The 24,533-nt window shown below is 28.6% G+C and overlaps 1 protein-coding gene across 1 annotated transcript; it reads right to left on the bottom strand.

Moving 5' to 3' along the window:
• Positions 1 to 1,279: 1,279 nt before the first annotated feature.
• LOC142326214 (uncharacterized) lies at positions 1,280 to 14,373 on the bottom strand. Its single transcript, XM_075368499.1, has 3 exons — positions 14,173 to 14,373; positions 9,163 to 10,314; positions 1,280 to 5,683 (listed from the first exon to the last, which is right to left on the bottom strand). Exons 1-3 carry the CDS (start codon positions 14,203 to 14,205, stop codon positions 1,514 to 1,516), a joined length of 5,355 nt encoding a protein of 1,784 aa, XP_075224614.1. The 5' UTR covers positions 14,206 to 14,373; the 3' UTR covers positions 1,280 to 1,513.
• Positions 14,374 to 24,533: the final 10,160 nt, after the last annotated feature.

The following is a 24,533-nucleotide window of genomic DNA, read 5'->3' as shown; positions in this document are numbered from 1 at the left end:
TTTGAAGGAATTTGAAAGACAAGTTAATGAGTTGTCAACTTAGCAATTTTATTACAGTTTTTTAAAGTATTTTCTTTTCTGAAATCTTTTTTAATTGTGTTATTTATTTATTAAATTTGAAAAAAAATACTCAAATTTATTCCAACATTTTTTAATCTTATACAATTTATTTAAAATATGTTTATTCATACATTAAGTAATTTAATACTAAAATTATTTATACAGATTCAGATCCTTAAATTATACATTTTAAAAGAAATAATTTTTTTTAAAAGCGGTATTATTTTTAAAATTTACCGAAGTATTTAAACTACATCTAACAGCAATAACAATTAAATAGGCCTTTATGAAAGGGAAAATAAATAATGTTCTAAATGATTATTTTTTTTACTTTTTCGAGTTACTTCTTTTGTACAGAATTTATTAATTGTGAAAAAATATATAAGGAAGAATGTTTTGTTTTATACGAAAGTCCTTTAATTTATGAAGAGTTACGACGGTTTACAAAAATTTGAAAAATAAAAAATACGGTTTTTTTGTTCATCTAGATAACCGGAAATTCTGTTACGCCTGTACATATCCTTTTATAATTGAGAGAATGAGAAATCAATATTGTAATTTTTTATGATTTTCGTTTTGATATGTTATCAGTCGGAGATAGAAAAACGATTCTGAAATATATTTAAATTTAGCGATTTAGAACTCAATGTGAATTGATTGTTAAATTACTTAAGGTTTGTAATCTTAAATTTGATACCACTCTAGATTTAAAACACAAAAAAAAACCTTTTTCATTTTTATCAGATAAAAATATTTTTAAAATTACATACAAGTTTTCAGTTGTTAAAGTTATTTATATGATGTATTTTTCTTGTGAATGAAAATTCTCAAATTATGAAATAATTAAGTATTTGTCTTTTCCTACGGAAGAACCACTCTTTTTCCAAGCCAAAGTTAACGATGATGTTATTAATGCAATGCATATAAGATGATATCGCCTAACAACATCATTTGTTGATTTATCTGATATAATAATCAGTCTCCGTCTGTTAATAAAATTTATTTAATATTCAATATACGTTACAGATTAATATTTTAAGTTTATGGTCAGTTTGATATCTGCTAATGAATAAATAAAGACATTTATTTATTTATTTTTAAGTATATAAACATAAATGTATCCAATAAAATCATACGTTCTTACTTGAATAACTTAAGAAAATTGATATAAATGGGAATTTAATTTGTAGGAAGAGGAAAGATAAAAAAAAAATCTGCGTAAGAAAAAATGCAGCTTTCTTTAAGCTGTAGCATATTACTACGGTAAAAATTACTTTATCACTTTAATTTGCCTCATGAAAAAAACAATTACTTAAAAATTTCATTATTTCTTTAGGCCTACTGTTTTTTTTTTTTATAATTATTATTTTTATCATTATTTAAACAACTGCAGTTCATTAGAGGGTTATTAAATTGATGCAATAATTGCTGTATTTTTTCAATTTCTTTTTCGTTAATCGGTACTAATTTTTGTAGGAAATTTACCTATGCTCTCCAAAAATGTTTCCCACTGACAACTTCCTGATTTTTTTTCTTTAACTGTTTTTTTTATAGCATCAACAATGGCGTTACTCTTAACCTTATTTCTTCTCATATTTTCTATTAGCTCTTCTATGTCATTCGGTTTGAATTTACATTCGGCATAATTTAATATGAATTCCTTTGTAATTTCATTTATATTAGTCGATTTTTCAACATATAAGTCTTTAAAATTTGAACCTATAGTCGATGATGTTATATCGATTAAATTATCGTATAATTCTACTTCTCTTTTTGTAAAATTGGTTAAAATAAACGGTATTGTTTCTGGCATTAAATCTGAATTATTTTCTGATAATATTTCAATTCCTTTTTTAATTACTTTTAAAAAAATTTCTTTACTCCATACGTTTATATCGCAAAGTTTTTTGAAACTTATTTCCAATTCCTGTGATTCGTCTACACCTGACTGTACTAAACACTTGATTAACAATTTGAGTGCTTCAGCGTCTATATTTTCACATTTAGATTCTTTGGAATAGAGTGTTATTACATCTAGCGGTATCAAATTCTTTTGATTTCCGATGGAAAAAATTATCTCACAAGGATGTATAAAATTTTTAGCCTGTATTGTTTTCCACCAGTTTTCTTTACTATTATCGATACATTTCAGTAAGGTATTAATCGTCCAATTATTTTTTAACTTGATAATTTTAATTAAATCATCTTCAGATAGTTCTTTTGATAGCGTATGGTATCTGTTGACTATTTCTAATAAATTATCGTCTGTGAATTTACTATCTTTCTGAAAAGTTAATAGTTCATCGACAGTCCTTTGCGTAAAAAATTTTAATTTTTTCAATAAATTTATAAAACATTTTTTATCTTCTATTTTACGATCCAATAATACATTCATGATATCTGTTAGAGTCCAATTTTGATTTGTGTCATCCGATGTTATATAATTTATCACGTCACTTGTAAAGTAAGTAAATGCGTCGTTAATTAAAGACGGCGTAAATTTTTGTTCGGATGCCGATTTAAAAATGTTCATTATACTTTTCGTATCCCATTTGTTATCGTTAAATATTTCCAGCCATTTTTTAATATATTTTTCTAGATCTTTCGTTTCTTTAAGTGCGACTCTATAATTTATTACACCTTGTAATTCTATACACGATTTATCTGGAAATAAAGTCTTTGAAAAAAATTCCTTTGTGTCGTATCTTAGATCTCTTGGAAAATTTTCAGGTCTGCATAAAATAGTGAAAAACTGTTGTAGTTCAGTTTTATAGTCACCAGTACATTTTTTATCGTTGTTATTATCATATGTTGTCAAATCTAAAACGATATCTCTTTCTATCTTGTCACATTTTTCATCATAGTTTATTAAAATTGGCAATATATTTTCATTACTTTGATACATTTGTATTATTTCATCGAACGTTAAATCACTCTTATTTATTAGATTTTTCCATAATTTAATCGGCCCCATTTTCTGTAAGGCTAAAGCGGATTGATGATTAGTTGCGAGTTCAGCATATGCAGTCATATCGTTCACTGTTACGTTATTTTTAAGAGATTGTAATACATATTCTTCGAATTCGGACTCCCTCCATCTTTCGGAAAATTCTTTCATTTTATTAAACTCTGTCTGGCTACAATTAAATAAAAGTTTGACCAAACCTTTGTCTTCCATAAGTTTTGTTTTAATAAAATTTAAAAGTTTTTCTAAATCCCAACATGAACTGCACAACAATGTATCCATATGTTTAGATCCTCCGTTATCAAAAAATATTTTTAAAAATTCATCATTAAATTTTTTATCTCGACTAAGCAATGTCGATAGCTCATTTATGGCTGTAAATCCATTATCTGTTAATGATTTTAAATACGTATTGAATTCATTATTTGAATTCAATACTTTTAGTAATCTTGATCCTTCATTTTGGAAAAAGAAATTAATTATTTCCTTTGCTGATCTATTACCTTCTTTGGCTACTTGGAATATTTTGTAAATATTATAAGTTTTCACATCTTTTATTAAATTAAAAAAATTATCAATATTATTAATATCTTCAATAATTTTTATAAACATCGGATGATTGAGATTAAAAAATTGTTTGAGTACATTCTCATCAACCGGTGTATTTACGGCTTTTAGTAAAAAATTGAATGCTTTAAGTGCGCTCGTTTTACTCGAACGAAAATAGTTTAAAAACTGTTTACTTTCTATCAAATCTTCATAAAATTTAATTCCACCGTTTTTAAAAAACGATACAAAATTATTTTTTTCGATTTCATTATCTATCGCTATTTTAAATAAATCCGACAATGTTTTTGGATTTATATTATTGGTATGCTCTAAATATATTTTAAAATCTTCTTCTTCGTGCGAATAATTTTTTAATTTATCATATTGTAAAATCTTTTTAAATATATCATTTTTTGAACATGCTGTGTAAGTCTTACCGAGTTTTCTCATTATATCGATTAACTCCCACACTCTTGTATAATTTTCTTTAATAATTTTTGCTATATTTTCTACATCACAACCTAGATTTTTTAAATCGGACCACTGCGAATAAGATCCTGTTGTTTGTAATAATTCTGCATTTTGACAGTCCTGATATTCAGTCAGTTTTACAAACGAAAGCATCGGTTTTTCTAAAATATTTTTCGAGTATGAATTATATATATAGTTAAAAACATCTTTTTTAACATTGTGTGTCGTACTGAATACTAAAACTCTCATTGTTTGATTATCTAAATTATTTATAGTGCTTTCCCATTCATCTGACGTTCTAAATGCTCGCTTTGAGTGGTTTAATAATTCGATAACAAATTTTTCATCCCAATGAGTCGGTCCGAATTTACGATTCGAGTAATTTGAAACCTGTTCTAATGCTTTATCTGTCGTATTACAGATAGAATTTATATCTTTATCTGTTAGAAATAAACAAGTTTTATTAAATAACGATACGAAATAATCTTTATCAAATTGTACTTTGTGTTTATCACAGTTCATTATGCTTATCAATTTTTTACCGGATAGGGTTTTACATTCGGAATCTATAAATCCATTTAATGCTGCGAGAAGATTTTGATTATCCTTTAATGCAAGTACCGCTGTTAAATCTGAAAATCCATGATTCTGTTGTAGCTCCCAATAGGATATCGATTTAATTTTTTTTATCTGGGCAACTTCTTCTGGACTTAATGACGGATCTACTTTTAAGAATCTATAAGCTTCTGGTAAAGAGATTTCATGAATTAATGATTCCGCCATATAGGCGGCTGATTTTTTTACAGTCCATTTTAGGAAACTGCAGTAATCGAATATTGCATTTATACTATCCTGGCTTATATGAAAAATTTGTTGATACAAAAGATCTTTTTTATCGTCTTCCAGTTTACTTTTACTATTTATATATTTAAGAATATTCATAATTTTACCAATATCCATGCATTTATGATATTTATTATCTCTTTTTGCGGTATTGAAATACCACGACTGACTGGTAGAATATTGAATTAATATTTCTATTATTTTTAAATTTGAACGTACATGTTCTGAACAGGTAAGAATAGCCTCCATTTGATAAGGTAGAAGCTCAGTATTTTGGCACATAAATTTTAACAAAATATTATATCCCTTTTCTGAAAAAATAGTTTTACGTGCTTTACTTATACCGTACTTAATTGCACTTTCTAATTCATACATCTTTAATGAACGATTACAAAGCCCTGAACGAATTAAATAAACATATGATCTAAATAATTTAAAAACTGAACGACCAAAACTTTTTAAATGAAATACATAGTTAAAATCTATTTTGGCCCTTTTTAATGCTACCCAGAAATGTAACTTATCATGTTTTCTTATTTCAATAGCTGTATCCTTATTGAATTCCGATATCGTTAAGTACATTACAACATCGGCTGTACGTTGATTTTGACCTATTGTTGAATATATGTATTGACTTATATCATCAGTTTTCCACTTATTTTCACAGTTAATATATATGTATCTTATAGCATCTACTTCATCATAAATGATCGGATTAATATCATATTTATTCACTCTCATATAATTTAACAGTACGATAAGATACTCCAAGTTCTGCAAACTAATTTCGTTTATCTGTCAATAAAAAAAAACAATGATGTGTATTTTTAAAAAAATATTTTTTAATTTGACAGTAAAATACATATACTATAAACAAGGTTTCAGAAATAAAATCACAATCGATGCTCGAGTAACTATTTATTTAATGGAAATACTAAATTTATTATTTATTTCCTACGATAGATGATTTTTATTATCTACGTTAATAAGATTCTAAATGATAGCGTACACCACGATAAAAATCAAAACGCTATTCTGATTCTACCTACGTTTACTGATTTAATCTTTCATTATTATTTTCTGAATCGGTCTAAGTAACAAGCTTTCCAGTTTGGAAATTGGAAAATTCATATTTTCCAAACTGCTTCATACAGTTGTTGATACATAACCTATTCTTTATCAATTGAAGCGATTGATTTTTACCTCTTAAATCGATTTATGCAACTAACAAAAAACAAAAGTTGTCTTATTTATGAAATAACACGGTTAAAAAAAAAACTTATCATCGTTTTTGCCTAGCGTAACAATTGAAAACACGAATGAGTCGTTTGGTCCGATTATCAGGTTTGATTTTATGTTCTTATTTAAAGTTTGTTTTTTTCAGTTTTTTCTTATAGCTTCAGATAGACCAACAGTGAATTTAGGAATACTTAGTTTTAAACAATGATGATCGATTGAGTCTTCAGGCTCTTGATGCAAAAATGTTAAGACAAATTTTTAATTCCGCGAATTATAAGACATACTGTGATTTTTCTTGCATGAATCCCATGTTGATAAAAAACTATAAAATCCTATCCAAAGTGCTACACTGGTAATATTCAGTATTGCCAACGTAAGTGGAAATTAGTGCCAGCATCTTGAAATTAATAAATACCGAACAGCTAAATTACGTAATACTTTTCGGAATCTTTATATATTTCTAACTTAATCTACACACGTCATAATTCATAATTTTTTCCTTATTTAACAGTTAAAATTACTTAAGTATCTTTCTAAATGAAGAATTATTTATTAATTTATGATATATATGTTTCTAGGAACAACATTGATAGATATACAATGTAAAATTACTTTTATTGACGGAAATTTTATGATATCTTTTGTAATCCGCATTTCAGATTATCTTGGTAGGGTTTTTATGAAACGTTTTATAAAATGACTTCACCCTAAAGCCGATTGAATAGGGCATATATAATCTATCTACTCTCTTGTAAAATTTTCTTGCAAAGAAAAAAGATTTGATGATAAACCGGCAAGTCAGTTTTAATATGGAAGGAGAATTTACATTATGCACACAATAACTTAGTGAATCCTCATTTATTACTTAATTGAGAAATTTTCCGAGGTTACTCACAGGAAAATCACTTTGAAAGTACATCGATGCTTGATATCATATCTACGGTCCAGAAGCAGAATTTAAAAAAAATCAGACCGATCCGTCCTGTAGAAGATCTGGACGGACAGGAAATAGGTTTTGAGTACGCATTTTATCTGTACTAAGAAAGGAAAGAGAAAAACAAGGAGGTTGGGGGTGAGATATGTTATAAGTGGAATAGGTTTTTAGCCGATTTCATAAAATATATAAAATTACTTTGTAATAATAATGCTGTGGAGCAGAAAGGGCCACTAGTTATAAATAAAAATGTAATTAAATCATGCCGGAGCATGTGACGTAAAATTGCTCTCGCTAGTAAATTTGTTAGCCGACGCGTTGATTTATAAGCTGCGATTTATATGCAGTTTATGTTATACAATCTTTCCTCTCTTCAGCAGTCATTAATTTTTATTTTTAAACAACTCTTCATCGTGTTGTAATAATAATATATTTTAATTACTGTATTGCTTATTCAGCTAATCAAGATAAACATACCTTGATGAAAATCTTCCTTGATGAAAATAATTATTACGTAGAAAATATCTGATAATTGGAGACCTATCGGTCAGAAAATACGAAAACATTTAGTGAGGACATTACGATGATATTAGTTATTAGGTAGTTAATAGGGTTTACTTTTAGAACATTTTGATGCAAATCACATATGAGTTAGTTTGAGTACAGCAAAAATAATCAAAAAGGGGATAATTATTTATTTTATTTTTTACGATGCAAATTAAATTCTAAGGTCGCGATAATAAAATAAGACCAATCATGTTTTTTTTTTCTAATTCTAAATGAAGCAAATAGTTAAGCTTCAAACCCATCAATGAATATATAGCCTGGCTAAACAAATAGCATCCTTACTGTAGGCTGAAAATATTTCATAATATACTATTAAAACCAGACTTGTTACAAGAAAAAATATTACACTTTATCCTTCATTCACAATCATACGAGTATTTAGGCTTTTATACAATTTTTCAAATTGACATTGTAAATCGGGTTTGAATTATAGTACTTAGGGTTGGATGATTCTGTACAGTGAGTTCAGAAACATATTTTCATGTTAGAAATTTGATACCCACTTATACGGCCAACCTCAGCTCCATTATAAGTTTGCTTGCTTATAGTATAGCTGTAAACAAATAGAAGAATAAGATGGTACTTCGATTCAATAAAAAATTATCTTATATTTTTGCTGATTACTTAATTCTAGATTCTAATAATTCTGTTAGGATAGTTGACGGTCAAATTAGAAGAAAAACGCTACTTATATCAATAGACATTGGTCTGTTTGTACTAAATCCTTGAATGACGTTTTAAGTAAAATAAATAGAGAATATTCTTATAGGTGCGTACAGAAACCGAGTTTTAATTGATTGTACAAATATCATCTCGATTTCTTATCTGTTGTAAATTTATGATAAGAGCTTTGCCTAAACACAAGTTGCATTTCACTAACCGACAATTAAATTTTATCAATATGTTGAGTTCAGTGTTCTTTTAAAGGAGATTCGTCATGACCACCAGATAATCATACTATTCATAATATACTACCACTGAACTGTTCGTAATAGTAATGCATGGTACCCTGTAAATCCACGTTTTATAATGAGTAAAGAGAATTTAAACATATCGAACAAGAAAGAGATATTATTTCCTACAGCTCAACAAGAATGCAATAACCTCAGAAACCCGATAGACCAAATTAATCTTTTTTCACGAAGTTTGTGACCACAAAAAAAATACAATCAACAGACCAAAAAAAATTTAATAATTGTGAGTCTAATTAAAAATTGAGTAGCCCAGATTATATCTGAGTAAGTAATATCAGTTTCAGTTCCTTTATTTAATAGAATAATTGATATCTGTTTGATATTTTCGTTTTACGGTTGGTCTATAAAATCCATTATTTATGTATGTTTATCCACAAGCAGTAATGCATATGAAACGCTTTACGTGTTGTTTTTATTTTCTTTAATAAATTTGTCAGTTGTTTTCCCAAGTGGTGATTTTAATTATTAATGAAACTTTTTAATATTAAATTTGTATCAGTAATCTTATTTATATTTCACTTTTACATTAGAAAATATATAAATAAATAAGAATTACTTACTTTATCGCATTTTAATAAACTAATAAAAGTTTCTGGAACGATATTTTTTTGCGCTGCCAAAAAGTACAAATATGTAAGGACATGTGTTTTTATTACCGTTCCAGTTTCGATTAAATCGCTTAACATTTTATCTGAAATTTCAGAATATTTTTTATAATAAACTGTAATATTTTGTAAAAGTTTACTGGAATACAATTTCGGTTGCATATTTAAAAACTTGTTCAGTATTTTTCTACAACGATCTGGAAATATTTCATTTAATTTCAACATGTCCATAAAATTTGTGTCAAAATCACCAGGAAATTTTTTTGCATCCGATATTAAGTCTTTTAGTTCTTCTTCGGTAATATGACTGTTATTTGATTTTTCTAAATGATAATAAATTTTTGGAAAATCTGAAAAGGAGTGGTTTAGAAAATTAAAAAAATCTTCGATTTCATCGAGTGTCCATGACCATTTCTTTACTAATTTATGTAAAAGAAATAAATCTTTACACAATTTTTGTGAAAAATGATTATTGTGAAGATCTTTAGTCATTTTTTGTAGTTTTAACACTGTATGTAGGTTATTCGGCGATAACAACACATCTTCCACCAATAAATCGATATTTGTTAAGCTAGTTGTTACTTCAGCCCATGTTTTGACAAAATATTTTTCTATTTCATCAGCAGTCCATTCAAATTTATCAGAAACATTTTTCACCAATAACATTAAAAAGCCATTATTTGGATTTGTTTGTTGTTTTTTACTATTATTTGTAACTGTTTTAACTACAAACACCTTTTTACCTTTTTTTGAATCATTTTCTATAATATTTTCTGTTTTTGCTGTAATACTATCTTCAGGTTTTAGTTTACTTTCAGAAGATGAATTATTATCGTTATTGATATTATTATTATTATTAAGATTATTATTAATATTATTATTATTACTCTCGTTAGTCGTGGGGGTCTGAATAATACGTTCTGTTTTTTTTCTTATTTTAATCAGTTCATCGTATTTCTTAATTAAATCACTTACTACCTTTAATAAATTTTGATTAGATTTATAGAACTCGTTTAAAGATTTCAATGTTTCATTATTAATATCTGATGCCTTTGCCAAATTAGTTTGATGACAAATGAAAATCACTATTACAGCAAACAGAGAAAACTGGAAAAAAATATTAACATTTTTAACATGTAATATTAAATTAAAAAATACTAAAATCTATTAAAATATGAAAGGAAAAGAGTAAAACAATGATTTTTAAAAGTAAATATAAGTAAGGAACGGAATAAAATTGAACAGAAATTCCCTCAAAATACTGCATTTTAAGTATTTAGGCTATGATGTAAAATTTATACCTCATAATAATAAATTAAATAAAAAAACTTTTAAAAAATTGTTGTTATTTTACACAAAATCCGAAAGAATAAAACCAAAACGACATAATATTAACATTATATAAAATAAAGTGCTAAAGCACTGCCAGATTTGCTCCTTACATTCGTGATTTTACATATACAAAGTGATAAATATTTTAATATTTGCGAATCTAATCCATAAGCAAAGATTTCTGAAAGTAACACTTACTTTTAAAAAATAATACTTTAAAATAACTTTTTTGTACAATGATTGATAAATTATTGATTTTTATGATATTTTGGGAGTCTTCGATTATCTAGGACGGATTTTATAATCGGCCTTAATAGCATCTGTATTTCCAGTCCGTGTATAGAGTGTAATTACACTATTTAAAATTTACAATAACCTAAATGTTTATTGATTTTTAACTTAGTGTGAAACAAAAAATCCATATTAGTTTTAATTTGGATAAATAAAGGAGAACTGAATACTTTGAAAATGTTGCCTAAAAAGCAAGCAACCAATCGGTTGAGATTATTTTTGTAAATGCCTCCAGTTAATAAATAATACTAATAGCACAGATATATAGTATCATGTAAATGAAGTGCATTATAACAATAATATTCCTTGGTAGGTGTTTGCTCATGATTTTTGTAAATTTAAAACCGACCAATACATTTGTGATATTACTTCCATGGACACAGATGGAAACAGATTAATATATCTTAGTTTAATTCATCCGTATGAGAAAATAAGGAGATAAAATTTAACATGAATTATGCAAATTATTAGTACTTTAACGTTTAACAGTTGTAAGTTGGGGTGGTTGTAAGGTGGGGTATAAAAATAAATTGGACAGTTTTTTAGAGTACCGAAAAAGGCATATCTTCGTTAGAATCCGTGATCAGAATATTTGAAATAAAGTTAGAGAATATTTAAAATTTGCTTATCAATTAGCGCTTCTCACTGTATCATTCAGTCTACCAGAAACATGAAAAATTTATTCTAAATTAAATTTTATCCTGCAGGATATAATTTGTTTCTGAAGAAATTCTAAAATAACTCTCAAAAAACAGGTCGGTATTACTAAACATTTTAATTAGTGAACTTTTACCATATGAATGTGTATTTCAAGGATAAGAGTTGCAAGAATCATGTTAATTCACAAGCCGGATAACGATTCCACACCTACACAGTTGTATACTTACTAATTGATTGCCGGTCTATCTTTTAGCAGTAGCTTCAAAACTCTTTAAAAATTTTCATTTGTTTGAAAAACATAACTCTATTACTAATCTACAACTCGGTTTCAAAGAAAGTCATTTATTTCATCATCAAATGAACATTTTCAAATTTATCTGTGACGGACAACATTTTTTTATGAATAAAACTTTGCTTTAGAAATCAGACATGATTTAAACTACATCAGACGTATTCTTAAATGATATTTACGCTTCCTGTAAAGTTTATCTCCTAGTCCTCGTGTATAATATTAAAATTAGCAAACAATTTTATAAGATTTAAAAACACATTATAAAAAATACAGACAATTTTATAAAATCTTCAAACTAGAATGAAAGTTAAAATCTGTAATATTTTTGCAGTTTTACGCAACGAGATTTGAATTTGGATAAAGTTTGAGTTTGAATGTAATTTAATGTATCATAAATTACTTCTAAATAGAATAATAAATTGTAATTTTTTTATTTTCTTTAATGTGAATTTATTTAGCAATTACGGTCGCTTTAATGCGTAGGGATTTATAAAAAAAAAAACAAAGATAATATCCTGTTATGTTCTTGTAAAAGAAATTTTAAACCTGTAAGTCGATAGTTCATTGTAAAGACTTCATTATTATGTGCGAACTTACTGAAAATAACGATTCAAATATTTTTACGCCACAAAAAGGCCTTTACCAATTTCGACTAGAATGGGGTAGTTTATTGAACCATTTTTTATGAAAGAAACAAAGCTTATTTGTGTTCATAAAAAACCATTAAGAGATATCCTCAAACCCGTAGGATTTGTTAACAACTAAAAATAAAAAAAAATTGCATAAATATTCATCTCAAAAAAATTATCTACGTTCATAGTAAAAAAAAAACTAAATAATTATCTATCATCCAAACATATCGGTTGTTTTTAACTGATTTGTCAAACTCAAGAGATGTTTTAACACTTTTGAAGAAAAATTCAAGCTATTACGGGTCATTTGTGTATAATCTATTTATTTTCTAAATTTGTACGTTACAGTCTGTTCAACTAGTGAACAATAAGCAACCCCACACAAATTTTTTGATGGAAATGCTCTAATGCTATCTCTCCTTTATGGAGACTGGGAAATTTATTATGATACCGTTGTGTATAAAACATAACCTGAAAAAATGCAAAAACTTTACGTATACATGCAGACACAAATTAAAAAATAAATAAAAAACATTTCAAAGAACATATAAAAAGAATATAAATGCTATATGCAATATATGTTATGTATGCTCTCTCTCTCTCTCTCTATATATATATATATATCTCATATACCACATATATTTAAAAAAAACTTATATCTCGTAAGCTTGAAAATTATCTATAATACAAATAATTAATATTAATACAATTAGTAAATAATTTTAATTTTTAAATACGTTTCGCTTAGAGAATACAATTAAATTTATTTTATTGCGTACCTAGACCGATGTATTTACATTTATATTATTTAAAATTAAATTAATAAGTAAATTTTGATAATAATTTATTACAAATTATTATAATTTATAGAATAGTAATTATTTTTTCCCGAAATTAACTTCTTCTCTTTGAGTACTGCCACAGACATTCTTCAAAACACAATTTTGTTTATAAAAGATTAATTACAAACATAATTAAAACTTTAAAATTACAGAGACAGATGCTTGCTTGATAAATATTTTGTTCTCATAAGTTAATTTTTTATTATTTCAGAGTCAGATAGTAAACTTTATAAAAATATACAGAAATGTTATAGTAATTTATCTCTTTATATTTTTATAATGTTGTTAATTAATCTTTCATAAAAATAAAATCTGTTTTTTTAGAATCAGAATTCTCTCCCAAAAATACTCAAAGAAAATTATTTCAAATTTTAAAAAAATAAATTAGTGGAATTTAAAAAAGTAATAATTTGGAATAAAATTATTTTATTCTGTTGCAATTTTTAAAACATATTTAAATATTATATAATAATTGATTGTAACGGAAACAATATTTTCAGAAAAGTAAGTGGACAGGTTTTAATCAAACGGACACGAAAAGGTTGTTAACATTTTTTACTCATTTAAAGAAAAATGTTAAACATTTAAAAATATCTTTAATATATAATTTTTGCCGGATTAATTATTGTACATTAGGAAATGCTTGAAATAATTCTTTATATTGTATTATATACAATCATTAAAACAGTCATTTACACCAAAAAAATTACTAAAAAAGTTATGTTTACAATTTCTCGTGATAGTATTTTTTTTTCCTACATGTTATACAATATTGATTGTATTTTAGTTCAGTTGGTCATTCGATATCTTGGTTTCATATCGTAAAATATAAAACCCTTTACTCTTTTTATAAGTAAATAAATAAAATAAAAATAAGGAATTCTTTTTTTTAAATAAAAAGCTTTATTATACTTACAAATTTACATATCATTTTATGTAACTTTACCATTCACTTCATTTATAAAATTTACAAAATTATATCAGATTATTTTATGAATTTTGTAATATTTATAAAAAAAAATGTTACGCTATTTCACTTAACTCAATAAGGCTATTCATATGATGGTGTAATAAGTAGGTACACAAACTGAACAAATTGAATGCAATGCCTGTTTTGCATGACATCATTACGAGAAAACAACTGCTACAACAAACAACTTTTCTTGCCAACAAATAATAATTTTTTTTTTTTTTAATTCTTCTTTCTTATACTGATTTACATATCTACATACTTTTTTACTGATTTGACAAAGGAGGCTGTCAAATCAGTTCATTTTTGACATGATGAATAAGAGCCTAATTATGTTAATACCTGTATTAGAATCAAAAAGTTAAGTATTTTACGCTGTTTTGGAAAAAAGGGTATAAAACAAGAGATTAAATTTTTCTTTTTATAAATCTCAGTACAATCACAACAATCTTTTTACCTTGACTCACACCCAGTATAGTATGAAACTCTAGTGTTTCATACTAGAAGTTACTAGTAACTTACTAGTACATACTAGTAACTTCTAGTTACTAGAAGTTTCTAGTAACTTCTAGTGGTGTCAATTTCCTACCTAACAGAAAGCGTAGATCTCACCGGAAACTGGTCAGGGGTGGTCTAAGGTTCCATATGGGTGACATATCGGAAAGCGAAATCGATGTTGAGATTACTGACCGATTCTCAGATTGTCCCTTGTCATGGCAAACAATACCAGTACATCGTACTTCAAACTCACGATATCCAAAGACGCCGCAAATAATTTTCCTCTGTCTAATAAATTCGACAACCTCCCGTTGGATGATGACATTATTGGAAGTAGCCAGAAGAACTGTGTTAAGCTTCCGCCGCTATATAACATAACAGATGTACTGACGCTTTACCGACTTCTTGAAATTGTCGCGACTAAGAGTGTCCTACTGTGTTTACTGCCCTTATGCAGTAAAGGGCAATTAATGGTAAGCAATTACGAGTTGTCTCTAAGGATGTTGACGTTTACAAGAAGTTAATATTGATTTGGTGCGCGCGCAAGGATTAGTTGGTACATGTTCATGAGAAAGGACAAAAGGACGTTCCGAATAGTCATGAGGAATCTGCACTACTTGATTCCGACCGAGATGATGAAGGAGGAAATTAATGGCAATAAATACAAGGTAAAAAGTATAATTAATGCACGACGCAGGGTGACGAAAGAATCATTGTCGACGTTATTGGTCAATTCAGAACCGAATGAAAATACTAAAAAGATATTTCATCTTAAATATTTTAACAACTGTGGACTTTGCATTCGAAACATCAAGGAAACCTTCTGGTCTGATCCAGTGCATGAGATGCCAGCAGTATTGACACACGAAAAATAATTACCGCTGTATTAAGTGTGCAGAGAAATATAGAACTGCGGATTGTCCTAGGCAGGACAGAAATATTCCAGCGACATGTGTGCTCTGCCAATCTGACTAACCTGCTAACTACATAGGGTGCAGAACTATAAAGAAATTTTGGAGAAGAAGCAGAGGCAAAAGACCCATCTTGTTACGAGGACTGCTACACCACAGAATCGAGAGAAACTAGTGACGTTAAATTTGGGCGACGCCTACTTACCTACGTTAGGTCAACAAACAACTAGGAATCTGAACAACATTTTAACACTCCTCCGAGAACATATGCAGTGGCTGTTGAGCCCAACATCTGCAACGCTGCTGAGGACAAACTGGAAAAACTTACATCTAATATCGAGTTCCTTGTAGGTAACCTGAGAAGCCTATTCCCCACAGTGATTGCCAAAATCTTTTGATGGTTAGATTCCTCAGGAAGTTGCTCTCTGGAATATGAATGTCCTCGCTTGTCGATGTCATGAACCTGAATCATTAGTATTTACCGATTCATTAGATGCTACATTAATCTCTGAAAAGCACTTCCTTAACCGTAATTATTTCCGTCTCCGGGTATTCTCGATTTACAGGATCAGCCACCCAGACATTAGGACCCATGGTGGTACTCCAATACTCATTAAAATGTTATAAAGTGTACTACGGGAGTGCAGGACGACGACATAGAGACAACTTTAATTGAGATCCTTGACTGGATTGGACTTTTAAGACTATCTGTGGTCTACTTTCCTCCCCACCATGTGATTAGGGATGAATTCTCTGAATATCTGGGTACCCATTTTATAGGTAGAGTTGATTGAAATGCAAATCATCCTCTCTGGGGCTCCTGGCTCAACACTACTATGGGGAGAGCTTTAAGGAATTGAATAACCAATATGTGCCTGAATGTCATCTCTGGGGTGCAACCCGTCCTGGTCGTCGGATCCGACGAAGGTCTCTGACTTATTAAACGTGTTTGTCACCTCAGGTATTTCGTCTAAAGTTAAGAATATCTTTTATTCAAAATCTGATCATTAAGTTGTACTTCTTACCATGAGCACGATAGTGGTATAAAAGAACAAACCCTCTGAACTACACAATAACTGGTCCGACTTGCCCTCCTCTCAGAGCTGGATTGCAGGTCAAGCTAAGTGTAAGCTAAGCCTGTTTGATTGAAACGTATTGCTGAAAAGCAATGCGATGCATTACTTGACCGCAATCCTGGAGGAGGCAGTTTGGCGGTCAACACCGGAGAACAGGCATCGAGAATAGAGAGTCATGACTTACCCAAGGAAGATTATAGATCTTATTTCTACCAAGAGAAGATTTAAAAGCAGGTGGTAGTATTACAGAAGGCCTGAGGATAGACAATTTTTGAACAGGGCTGTTGCTGGATTAAAACGGCTGCTGAGGTCTATTAAAAACCAGACATTTAGAAACTTCCTTGAGAATCTTTCCCCTTTGCAAAAGGATATTTATTCATTATGGAACGCCAAAAAGGACTTCAATATACTGTTGTCCCCGTTCACATCTTTGAAAACGTTGGTGGGTCACGGTCTCGAAGCGACAGTGAAAAACTGACGTATTCGCAAGCCATCTAGAAATCAGCTTTTGAAATACCAGGGGTTGGTGAGGAAGAAATAATTGAATTCCTGATAGCCCAGTTCCTATCATTCTTCCTGTGAAACCTTTTTTCGTCGACAGAGGTTCTGCAAGTAATCAGGAGAGGGGAGAATTCAAAGAAAGCCCCCAGGAATGACTTGAAAACTATTAAATTGCTTTTTACGCTTCCATTCAAGAATACACACACACACACACACACACACACACACACATATATATATATATATATATATATATATATATATATATATATATATATATACACACACACATAAAATACATATTTTTAATAGAATTCATCGAACTACGAGCTTCCCGACGTGGTACAACAATCGAGAGTAACATCAAAGTTGTACAGCGATTTCAGAAAGAACTATTAAAAAATATAACAGAAGAGCCGTGGTTTGCGAAAAACACTGAAATATACGATTATCTGGAATTGTCAACCGTTCGAGAGGAGATGTGGCGATTCAATAAAATATACAAAATGTGACTGAACAAATATGTGAACTGGTTTGCGGTTAACATCCTACATAACAGCGAGAACATTAGACGCCTAAAGCGACTGTATAAATTAGATCTGTAAGTACTCTAAAATTTGAGGTAAATCAACTACCGTAGGATATTGTGCATCGATAAAATTCTTCTTTTCGTTTTGACATTTACTTTTGTTGGTTCTTTAACTTGTTTCACTGTTTCTTAGTTCAAATCATTTATTCATTGTGTGATTGATATGACTATTTTTTGTATTTTCTTTGATTTTTATGTTCTGAACATTGGAATTTGATTGATGTTCTTTGGAGTCATCTTTGTATGTACTTATTTTTTTTTAGTTTTTGTTTTTTTTAGATTTTTTAATCTTTATTTTATTGTATAAGTTATGTGATCATGTTCTGTCTTTTGAGGGATTTAATTGAAACCCATATCTGTATGCCATTTTTTTTTCATTCAAATTTATTTATGGTTCCAGTAAATTATAACTAGTTGTAAATTAAATACTGCAATAAAAAAAAATACAAATATCATTTAATAACCTTTTATCAGTCCCCATAACACACCGGTAATTTAAGGTTTTATTCAGATTCTTTTCCATTAAGAAAATTTTTTATCATAATATTTAACTAAAGTACTTAGCTGCATAATGCTACTTAATAATAATAATTTACTTTTTAAATACATAGATAAATACATACGGCTTGAGTAGGACATGGAAAGGTACAAATAAATGTACTTTACTACGGGTCATGTCAGATATGGATCTTAATCATTTTATATTCGTGCTCTTATAAAAAATTAAAAAAATCATAGAATATAAATTTCTCAGCCACTGTAGTGATTAAAGGGATAACTGAATGGAATCATATATATATATATATATATATATATATATATATATATATATATATATATATATATATATATATATATATATATAAGTCTCCTTATATATATATTTAAAATAAGATTTTTTAATCTTGTTAAAGTTATTTTTTGAATAAATTTTAGCTGTATCAGGTTTTGAAGTACGAAAGTGACAGCTAAATGATTTCACGAGGAAAATACTCAATAATCGATAAGCTGTGGTGTTAAAATTTTAACTATTCTTGCTGATGAAGATAAGAACCCATTTCTTCTGGATTAACTGAATAATCATTTATCAATTTAAAATTTTCTCTTCATTGTGTATTAAGAAAATTAAAATTTTTACTTCAGTTTTATGAGAAAATGTTAGGTTGGGAGGAAAGTATTTTTGTCTTGTAGTGAGAAGTATAACGCAATTTTTTTATTTAAAGAATGAACTTTAATGAATTATGTATTTTCAGTTTTGTCCTATAACCTTTTTTTTGGTAACTTCATGATTCTGCTCTCATAGAACTTATGGTCCGTTTCAGAAAAAACTGAACAAATTGCAATTTCAGGTCATCATCATTAGTGAAAGTTTTACCATTTAAAGAGTTTTGCAAACTTCCAAATAAATGGTAATCTGATGATACAAGATCAGGGTTGTATGCGGGAATAATTTTTTACGATACCTATAATGTATGAGGCCTTGCACTGTCTTAGTGGAACAAGATTCATTTGAGATTTGTCAGTTCTCTCCGTTTTTCTTTGACTGCTTCCTCCAGTTTCTGACATTTTTTTCATTATTTTTTGGCATCTGAATTGATTGTTTAGTTCCTTAGAAGCAGCTCAATATACTCAACCCACCGGGTTGGTCTAGTGGTGAACGCGTCTTCCCAAATCAACTGATTTGGAAGTCGAGAGTTCCAGCGTTCAATTCCTAGTAAAGTCAGTTATTTTAACACGGATTTGAGTACTAGATAATGGATACTGGTGTTCTTTGGTGGTTGGGTTTCAATGAACCACAGATCTCAGGAATGGTCGAACTGAGACTGTACAAGACTACACTTTATTTACATTCACGCATATCATCATCATTCATCCTCTGAAGTATTATCTGTAAGGTAATTACCGGAGGCTAAACGGGGAAAAAAAAATAAAGCTCAAAATACTCAAAACCATTGTATTCCAATCAAATTAACAGAAAATTGATTTTTTATTTTTATGCAATTCAACTTTCGATTTGGTTTCATACGAAACCAAATCATTACGCTTGGACCGTGATCAGTTCTGATTGATGTTGTTGTAGACGATCCATTTTTCATCACCAGGGATGATTCGTTTCAAAAAGCGGATGACTTCATTGCGTTTAGAATTCATTTTGCAAATATTGATTCGTTAAGTGAATTTCTTTAAATTCGTGTTGAACCCAAAATATTGATTTTCTTAACGAATTCAAGATATTTTATGTGATTTTTAATTGTTTGGTATGATATATTTAACCTCACTACCAACGCCCGCACAGTTACATGACGTTCTGATTCATTCACCACCTTAACTTAAAACAATTGGAACTTAGGCAGAAAGAAAGTGAAACAATTACATCAATATATAAATGATACATAAAATATTTTATTTTTCAAAAATAAATAATCGTACATTTGTAAATAAAAAACCCCTTCTTGCAATTATTGCTAAAATAATAAGATTAATTTAATTTTAGACGTGAAAACACAAAATAAAAATAAAAAGTGGCCATTGCCATTTGAAAAAAGAGTTTTCATGTTGAAAACTCTTAATTATTACATGAAACCTTCCTTGAATTAATATAATTTTTTTTTGTTATTATTTGATTTTAATATTTTTTTTATCCAAGATTATCTGTAGATCTCTTTTGGTTATTGTGAATTTGAATTCAAGTAATTGTGCTATACGGTCACGATAATTAAAGAAATAATATTTTAATATTTGTCTTTAAGAATAAAAATTACTGATTTTTTTTTATACTGAATAGCTTTGTTCGTGAACTTTCAGCCAACTTGTTACATAAATTGCTGCCTCGCCTCGAATTGATGAAATTAAATCAAATTTTTATTTCTAACATTACTGTTATTTATAATTATTACGAATAGAATTTTTTTTAAATGATCGTTTAAAAAAGTTATATAAATTTTTTTTAAAGTACACTTAACAGTTTATCTAACAATGGTTTTTTAATGAAATGTTGGAAATGTGTAATAATTTGTCACGTAATAATAACGGCTGATGTTTGCTTTACTTTATTGTTTTCCATCGTTTGCGTGCAAATTTCTTACACAATGCAGTTGTATACAACATAGGCTAATGGAATTATCGATTCTATGTTTGAGTTTCTATTTAATTTCAAACATAAAACAACTAATATTCATTGTTTTTAATTTTTATAAAAATATTATTTTATTTATTTTTCTTATGTCTTGTTTCATTGAAATATAACTCGTGCGTAAGCCCGCATGAATATGCGTGCATATATGCGCATGAATATGTCAGTTTATCAGATATTAATGTAAAAACAACGTGATGTGATTCAAAATTGTTGATCTATTTTTTGTAATTGACTCCACATTTTCCCATAAGGATTAAGACTAAAAATGTTTATATACTCTAGATGTTCTTTATACTTTATTTTATAATGTCCTATTTATTGCAAACAACGTTTTCAGTAAAAATATATTTTTGTAAAAATTAACAAAACATTTTAAAAAAGAGACTCCGAAAACAGGTTAAATCCAATAAGAGTTATTACAATTTAATTTCAATATATTTTTTTCCAGATTCACACATATTTTGTTTTTCACATCTTGATGCTACTTTTATGTATTTAAAAAATTATTTATTATGCAAAAAAAAATCATAAATTTTGCAAAATTTTTTGTTTAGCATACTTGTAATCTGACTTCAGTTTTCACCCAAATCATAGTGATTTCTGTTTGATAGCAGTTAACGGGTTGACTAGACAATAAAAAAATGAAGATTCATAACACTTTAACAACTACATGAAAAAATAATTTTTTGAGTTTTTTTTTTCAAACTTAGTATGCATATAAAATCTACTGAAAGATTTAAGTTTATTAGAAGAGAAATTGATAAAATTCAAGTTTATTTAATCAATAATTAATAACTGATTACCGATCTTTTACGTTTCAGTAGCGAGCGTGCTACAACACATAACTCAAAGGTAGTTGCAATATTGAAATATTTTACTTATAAATTTTAACTAGAATACCTATCTTATCAGTTATCAAGTTCATTCATTACTAAATAAACAAAAGAAAAATGATTAAATATGATTACAAGCACGCTATACAGTATTAAAAACTGAATGAGATTGTTGACAGAAAACCAAGTTACTAGTTCCTAGTAAATAAGGATTTATCTAGAGTTGAAGAAATATTTTGAGGTTCGCTTTGACGGATGATAAACATGTACATAGGCGGGAATCAATTTAAATTATTTGATTAAGAAATATCCAGATGTGCTCACTAGAATCTGTCCAATAGTGCAAAATTATTATTATAGTGCATTACTACAGTACGTAATACTGCATTCTACAATTTTCATAAAGGAGTGTAAGTCGCTCAGGAATACCATATCCGGCCATGTTGGCAAGCGAAAATGACACTTTTAAGAAGCAATAAGGTGCAAATTAATAATGAAAAGAACAGACAAAATTTGGGATGAACAAACAGTTGGAAAACTAAAAATTTACTATGAACAATACTAGTTCTGTCATTTCCTCCAGGATCTTCTGACTGACACGTAGAAGTGATTTCGTTTTCTAGGTATCGGTATAGATATCTAATGGTTAAATAGTTTGCGGACAGTGTACCTAAGCCGATGCAGAGCATACCTTCCTACGGTGCCCAAGATGGGCTCCAAATCGACCATTTGGAGGAGAGATCTCCCCGGAGGAGATTATGAGCATTATGATTAACTCTAATGACGGCTGGAGTCAGTGTTCTCGCTGGTTCAGGGAAGTACTGTCCAAGAAAATGGAAGAAGAGGAACCGAGGTAGAGTGGTATTTAGTCCGAAAGTAGTAGTGGAGGGTCAGCCCTCGGTGTGGGTAGCAGGTGTCTACAGGATCGTCGCTCCTGGATGCCCTCGGGAGACGCTTGAAGTCGCTGCTTGAGAACGACACAGGTAGAAGCAGAGACACTCGTGTTGATGATGTGTGCCTGTTTAGGCATCCCACCCCCATGCTGTGTGAGGAGGAGGGTTTTTAGTGGGTCTCTGCTGGAAATCCCACACACCCAGTAGTAGCGGCTGCTGAGCATCTGGTTGCCGATTTTGTCTCCTCCAACGTAAAACATAAGAAAAAGTATAACTTAGATCGGGGGTTATAAAGCGACAATAGGCCCTTTACCAGGTAAAATAGTCTTAATGTAAGGAATCATTATAGCGATTAATATTAGGAATGCTTTACTTGTATTTCTTATTCCTAACAAAGACGGCTTCAAAGATATTAACATTTAGTTTTAAAATTCATTTGTTTGTCTTTGTATTTCATGTAGTTTATTCTAAAAACATATACTTTCATGTGATAACGTGCAAGCATATTTGTATATATTTGAGGATTTATGTATTTATATGTTTGGGATACGTCTCGATTAAGCTTTTAATTAAAAACTGGATGGAAGCGTAATAATTACTGAGTATGTTTTATAACATGAAAAATGACTAGATTACTTTTTACTAAGTAAAAACAAAGAAATACTATTGCAAATAAAATAGATATTTTTAATTTTATATATTTGCTTTACCTTTTCTTTTAATTGTGCTGATCAAGATTATATATTGGTTTATAATGATTTGCTTGCAATAGTATATAGAAGTTAATAATCTCAATATCAAAACCCACAAAATTTGAAAATTTTTTTCTTTGATATTTTTGTTTTTATTGTTTATTTGCTTTTTTAACAAATCTAATCTTTTTTCTAAATTTTTTTCTAACTCTTGGTTCTTTGAATTAATTTATTTCTATTTGTAAATAAGAGGTATCAGTATTGTAACAGGTTTTAATATTATCAGAAGTTAAATAATTATACACCCCCTTTAGAAATATAGATTTCTTAATGTTCTAACCTACTTGTTGAAAATGTTTGTATTTTTTTAATATGAGACTTTATTAAGGAAAGACACATTATTTGCATTTGGGCTGAAAAATCATACGGTGTATGCACAGTGTTGTCAAAAGAGAAAAAAGTAGGTTTGAAATTTATAAAAATGAATTAAACGTACCAGAGATAAAAAATCCAGGTATGGGGTAAGTCAAAAAAATTTAAACCTTGTAATTTGGAAAATATCTCCATCAAAAATAGCTCATTTCAGCTGAGATTAGCCTGCCTAGTACATGAATGAGATTTACTTATTATGATGTAAATTTCCTGATAATAAATAGAAAATCGGAAGGTTATCAAAAAAAATTAACAAGCTGATTAAATGAATCTTTCAGACAACAGCAAGATGTAGATATAATGTGTTAGGTTTCAAAATTAGTTTTTTTGAGAAAAATTGTAAAAATAAATTGTGCTTGATATAAGAGCCGGATATAAACTAGGAAAGATGATGTTGGGCATTCAAATTTTTATTCTATAATTTTACACTTCATCATTAATATTTATTATTACTATTTCTTATTTGTGTAAAATATAATGAAGTATTACAATTAATTTAAAGAATAAAAATAAAAATAAAATAAAGAAACAAACCATAAGAATACTCTGGCATGCATAAATCCTCAGTGCTACAGTCCGATGGTTTTAGTTATGGGATGACATTCATCCCATCAAATTCTCCTCGATATAATCAACTTATCTCTTTGTCGGTTTACCCTTCCTATCATATTCATCAGACCTACCAGTTCACACCTTCCTTGTCATCCAATCCGCTGCAATTTTCTGTAGATAACCAGCCTATTGAA

The sequence above is a fragment of the Lycorma delicatula genome, chromosome 6, assembly GCF_047948215.1.
Source record: "Lycorma delicatula isolate Av1 chromosome 6, ASM4794821v1, whole genome shotgun sequence".
NCBI classification, from domain to species: Eukaryota; Metazoa; Arthropoda; class Insecta; order Hemiptera; family Fulgoridae; genus Lycorma; species Lycorma delicatula.
Note: the sequence above shows the minus strand (reverse complement) of the source record. Positions and strands in the feature narration are given on the sequence as shown.